Here is a 5,621-nt window from a genome sequence, read left to right on the forward strand (position 1 = left end):
GGGGCTGCGCAGGGCAGGCGGGCGAGCTCAACTCGCTGCTCTCCCTTGCTCGCAGGTGGCCATCAAAAGGGTGCCACGGAACCGCGTCCGGCACTGGGGCGAGCTGGTGAGTGAGCGGGGCCAGCGGCAGAAGCTGGGCAGGGATGAGCCGAGGCCCGGCAGGGTGGAAGCCACCAGGACACCTCGAGGGAGAGCGGGCGTAGGGCCAGCGCAGGGCGCAGAGCATCCCGGGCTGGGTGAGGGGTTCCCGACCCCTGGCACGGCATCAGCCCCACTGATGGCATCGCGCTCCTCCCGCAGCCCGACGGCACCAGCGCACCCCTGGAGGTCGTGCTGCTGGACAAGGTCTCCACTGGCTTTCCCGGTGTCGTCCAGCTGCTGGAATGGCTTGAGCTCCCCAACGACATCGTGATGGTGCTGGAACGCCCAGAGCACTCTCAGGACCTGCACCATTTCATTCGGGAACGGGTGGTCCTGTCCGAGGAGTTGGCGCGGGATCTGTTCCGCCAGGTGCTGGAGGCCGTGCGGCACTGCACCAGCTGCGGGGTCCTGCACAGGGACATCAAGCCCAAGAACATCCTGGTTGACCTGGCCACCGGGCAGGCCAAATTGATTGACTTTGGCTGTGGCACCTACCTGCAGGACACAGCCTACACTCGCTTTGCAGGTGAGCCCACTCAGGGGTGTGCTCTCAGTCCCGGCATCTCATGGCCCAACACCACACAGCCCAAGCTGGGTGTGGCAGCGGGGATTCTCCCTTTTGCTGCCCTTCATGGCACTGAGATTTCAGCTGAGCTGCTTTTGAGCAGGGCTGGGTGGGGAGCCAGCTTCCAGCCCTGCTGGCAGCCTTTGCCCACCACTCTGGGCAGGACTGAGGCTAGGGCTGGGCAGCCAGCCCAACAAAAACACCCATGGGTGGGGTAGCAGAGAGGGGTGGCCAGAACCTGTGTCCCAGCCGGTTTGGGGTGCAGGTGAGAAAGGGCTTGGACTGCTCCACTCACCTGGTTTCTTTTGGCTTCATAATGGTTTTTGGGGCAGTGCAGGCAGGGAGGATGAGGGCATGGTTTTCCCAAGCACTGAGTGGGATTTTCCTCCTCATGGTCGGGCCTTGCCAGGGCTTCCACTGCTCTCTTCCAACCCCAGTGGCTTCTTTTCCATCCCCGAGTCTGTACACAAGTCCCAGGTGCTGGCGAGAGGGCAGCGGTCACCCCGTGTGCCACTGGGGCGGCCCCCACACACCCGGGGATGCTGGAGCCAGGCTCAGGGAGCAGCAGCGTCCCCCTGATGAACCCCATCTGTATTCCATAGGAACACGGTCATACAGCCCCCCGGAATGGACCCAGTTTGGCTGGTACTACGGCAAGCCAGCTACCATCTGGTCCCTGGGCATCCTGCTGCACCAGATGGTCTGCGGGGAGCACCCTTTCAGGAGGGGCTGGAACATCAGCTGTGACCATGAGCTCTCGCTGCCAGGACGGCTCTCTCAAGGTGGATCCTCATCTCTGGCCACGGGGGCAATACCAGTGCTGGGAGACAGCAGCAGCTCGTGAGCATCCCTCTCTGGCAGCTGCTGAGGAGGTGGCACATGTCCTGCTCTCCTGCTCTCCTCCAAAACAGGGAATTGATGGGGAAGTTTAGGCCCAGCTCTGAGCACATCCAGCATGGCCTGGGCACGGGAATAGTGGGGCAAAGCCAACAGGAGCCTTCTCCAACTGACCAGCGGTTTCTGGTTTCTCTGTCCAGAGTGCCAAGATCTGATCAGGTGGTGTTTATCCATGCTGCACTCGGACAGGCCCTCATTAGAAGAGCTGTTCCGTGATCCCTGGCTGCAGGATATTGATCTGCCCTAGAAGAAGGGAGAGAGCCACAGGCACACTTTGATGTAAGGCCCTGGTAAGTTACAGCTCCACACATGCCTTGGCAATCAGAAGCAAAGGAATGCAGACATTTTGTCCTGCCTGTGTCACTGCCCAGGGGTCATCAGATGGGAACACGCAGCCCTTGTGCTGGAGCTGAGCTGCTCTGCCCAGCACTGGTGGCCACCATCCGAGCTGGTTTTGCTTGTCCTGGTTCCCTGACAGCTGGGGCCCTGGGCAGAACCCAGACAGCCTGGGCTCACCCCAGGGAAGGAGAAGAAGCCCCTGGAGAAGCTGTACCAGGTGGGGCTGTTGCTGCTGGGGACAGTGAGGACGACATCAAGGATGACAACCTCTTCCTCCACCTGGTCATCGCCAGCTGAGGATGATGGACTTTGATTCTGGCACCTTCTCCAAAGCCAGGCTCCACAGGGAATTTGCAGGTGAGTCCACACACAGGGGGATGCTCCCAGATTTGGGCATTGCACAGCCTGGCCTGGAACCAAAGGTTCCCCCTTTGCTGGGGCGGATGCAGCTGATCCTTCAGTCGGCTGCCAGGCTGCTTTTGGCAGGGCCGGGGGGATGGGCTGGGGTGCTGATGAAATGGGAGTGGGCTCCTGGCCCTGCCAACAGCCCCAGCACCCACCGTGCCCCGGGCTGGGGCTGGGGCTGGGGCAGCCAGCCCGACACAAAGAAACCCCCATGGTGGGAGCAGAGGTGGGACTCCAGAACCTGTGCAGGGGCTGCTTTGCTTTGCAGGCAAGGAAGGGCTTGGGCTGCTCCACTGCCCCTCTTTGCTTTGGGATCACCGTTATTTTGGGGGGCAGTGCAGGGGGGAAGGGAGAAAACCTGGGCTTCCCTCACCTGTGGGTGGGTTTTTTCCCTAGCATGCAGGGGTTGGGCCTTCCTTAAGCCCCTGACAGAGATAAGATTTTTGACCTTTTTTCTTGTTCCCCTTTTTGTCTGTAATCTATTTTCAATAATTTGTTGTGTGTTTTTCTAGAGGAAGCATTCCAGGTGGGGTCCAGTCTGGATGGGGAAGTGCTTGGGAGCAGCTGTTGCGTGGATGGGCCGTGCCCTGGGAGAAGGATGAGGACATCGTTTGGGACCAGCTTTTCTTCCAGCGGGGGATGGCGTGAGGTGGGTCCGGTCTGCTTGGCATGGTGGGATCAGAGCTTTGGGGAGATGGCAGCGAGCACAGGAGCATCCTGCTCTGGGCAGCTGCTGAGGGCTGGATGTGCCGTGGCCGGCTGCAGGCTGGGCACATGTCCTGCCCTCCTGCTCTGCTTCCACAGGCAGCAGGGATGGGCAGCTCTGGGCACAGCTCTGGGCACGGCCAGCATGGCCTGGGCACTGCGGGCGGCTGGGACAAGGGGCCAGGAGCCTTCAGCTGACGGGCGCTTTCTGGTTTCTCTCCTTGCAGCCGGGCTCTGCAGGTGCTGAGGCTGCTCTGGGCTCTGCCAGGGCTCTGCTGGAGCTCAGCACCGGGCTGCAATCAGCCAAAGAAGAAATGGGGTGACCTGCAGCACAGACCTGCTTGAGCATTTCAGCATCACAGCTCAAGTTTGCAGAGTGTACACCTCCAAGGGCAAACATGACACCACCCAAAAATTAAACTTGTTCAATAGCTTCTGAAATGAAATCAATCTGGGATGACCCCAAATGACATTTTGCAGCTTGCTCAAGCTGTAGCTCAGCCCTTCTCTGAACTGTTTTCTCCCCCACCTGCCTTTTACTTCCCAACTGCTCCCTCTTGTCCCCCAGTGAGTTCCCAGCCCATGGCAGTCTCCATCACACTGTTGCCTTCCTTGGTGCCCCTCACCATGAGGAAGGCCGAGCCCCAGGCATGGGGACTCATCCTGTCACTGGCTGAGGAGCAGCAATGTCTCAGAGGTCCAGTGGGATTTTAGTGTCATTCAGAGCTGCTTTCCAGCCCTCAGCTCTCCTCACTGCTGAGTTCCCACTCCCTTTTCCTCGTCCTTGCACCAGGATGAGCTCTGTGAATCCCCCTGAGCCTCTCCACTCTTCCCAGCCCACGTAACCACCTCAGTTAGGCTGAAGCTGCAGCTTCTCTGTCTCCTGTGGCACACCAGTCCAGTCCCCTGTGCGGGGAGCCCCAGCCCCAGAGCACAGCACTCAGCTGTGCACTCCGGGCTGGAGCAACTCCCTCCCAGCCCCAGCCCAGGGACTCCTCCGGCCCCGGGGCTTGGGGCACTGTCAGCACCCGCTGCTCCAGCCACCGCTTCTGCTGGTCCTGACAGCAGCACCCAAAGTGGGGCTGATCCCGAGGGAGCAGCAGCAGGGCCTGGATGTGATACCTGACTCTGGGGAAGGGCTGGACAAATGACACCCAGCAGCAGCAGCACATGGAGCTGACTTTCAGCACAGCCCCTGCCACTCTTGCCTCCCTTGTGCAGCGGTGTCACAGCAGCCTGAGGCACCTGGGAGCACCCTGAGCCATGCCAGGGTCAGTGCCAGGAGCATCCCTTGGCGCTGTTTAAAACCAGCTCAGCAGGAACTGGGGATGCAAACAGGATGAACCTGAGCATCTCCCACCAGCAGATACCTCAGAGCTTACACAGTAACACGGCCGTGACTCTCCCAAACTGGATTTAGGAATGGCACACCTACTGCAGCCATTGGATCATGAGCTGCCCAGATCCCTTTGGGACTCCTGCTTTTGGTGTCTCTGCCTCCTCTCCCTGGCCCAAGGAGGCTCCTCTCTTCCTCTCCCTGCCCTGACAAGACAGCCACACAAATAAAGACATGGGATTACCAGGTGCTGAGGAGCTGTAGAAGGAGCCTTCTCTAGGTCTGGCCTGTTTCCAAAACCCGCACAGTCTCCCTCAGCAAGGAACCTCCTTGTCCACCCTCTCCAAGGGTGTCAAGCTCAGGAAGGGATTCCTGACACCCTGTCCAGCTGGGAGAGCTCCCATGTCTCCATACAAGGGGATAAAACCAAACCCAGGAACCCTGGGGGGACTGAGATTGTGGCATGGGGACATCTGTATTTATTTCCCAGTGGCAAACAGAAATGTGGAATGGTGCCAGAGCTTGTTTTGATCTACATCAGCTTTTGATAATTGTCCCTCCTCCTGACAGCGACTCCTCTGCAGCTGCACTGGGAGATCTCTGGGGCTGAGTCCACTAAGAGGAGATTTCAGTGGGGCTGAGGTGCTCGAGGGGGCCCATTTCAACGCTCTGCTGAAGTCCAAGGACATTGTGTTTCCCCGAGGAGCAACGCTCCTTTCTGGCACTCACTGCCCCGTGAGGGACATTATTCAGTTGCTGCCATTGGGTGAGTTCCAGCCACAGGGAGAGGGAGGAGGAGATGATCCCACCCATGGCTGCTGCTGGGTCCAGACTCTGGGTGAGATAAAGCCGAGACAGAGCTTCAGCATCTCCCCCAAAATCACAGAATCACAGAAGGGCTTGGCTTGGAAAAGACCTTCAAGTTCATCTCCTTCCATGCCCCCTTCCACTATCCCAGGCTGCTCCAAGCCCTGTCCAACCTGGCCTTGGACACTGCCAGGGATCCAGGGGCAGCCACAGCTTCTGTGGGCAAGCTCTGATCTCTGCCCAGGTGAGCAGGGACAGGACCCAAGGGAACGGCTGGAGCTGGGCCAGGGCAGGGCTGGGCTGGAGATCAGCAAAAGCTTCTTCCCCCAGAGGGGGCTCAGGCACTGCCCAGGCTCCCCAAGGAATGGGCATAGCCCAGAGGCTGTTGGAGCTCCAGGAGCCTTTGGACCCCGCTCCCGGGGCTGC

General features: G+C 59.7%; 1 protein-coding gene across 1 annotated transcript; it reads left to right on the plus strand.

The window, feature by feature from the left end:
* The first annotated feature begins 302 nt into the window (after positions 1-302).
* Positions 303-2,364, plus strand: LOC137465823 (serine/threonine-protein kinase pim-1-like). Its single transcript, XM_068177849.1, has 2 exons — positions 303-667; positions 1,309-2,364. Exons 1-2 carry the CDS (start codon positions 412-414, stop codon positions 1,548-1,550), a joined length of 498 nt encoding a protein of 165 aa, XP_068033950.1. The 5' UTR covers positions 303-411; the 3' UTR covers positions 1,551-2,364.
* Positions 2,365-5,621: the final 3,257 nt, after the last annotated feature.

This window comes from Anomalospiza imberbis, unplaced genomic scaffold (assembly GCF_031753505.1).
Source record: "Anomalospiza imberbis isolate Cuckoo-Finch-1a 21T00152 unplaced genomic scaffold, ASM3175350v1 scaffold_113, whole genome shotgun sequence".
In the NCBI taxonomy this organism is placed as follows: Eukaryota; Metazoa; Chordata; class Aves; order Passeriformes; family Viduidae; genus Anomalospiza; species Anomalospiza imberbis.

Bases quoted from the DNA above. Each gene is read 5' to 3' on its own strand.
- LOC137465823 (XM_068177849.1), top strand. From the start codon at position 412: ATGGTGCTGGAACGCCCAGAGCACTCTCAGGACCTGCACCATTTCATT. The intron at 668-1,308 runs GTGAGCCCACTC...TGTATTCCATAG, and splicing joins AGCCTACACTCGCTTTGCAG to GAACACGGTCATACAGCCCC.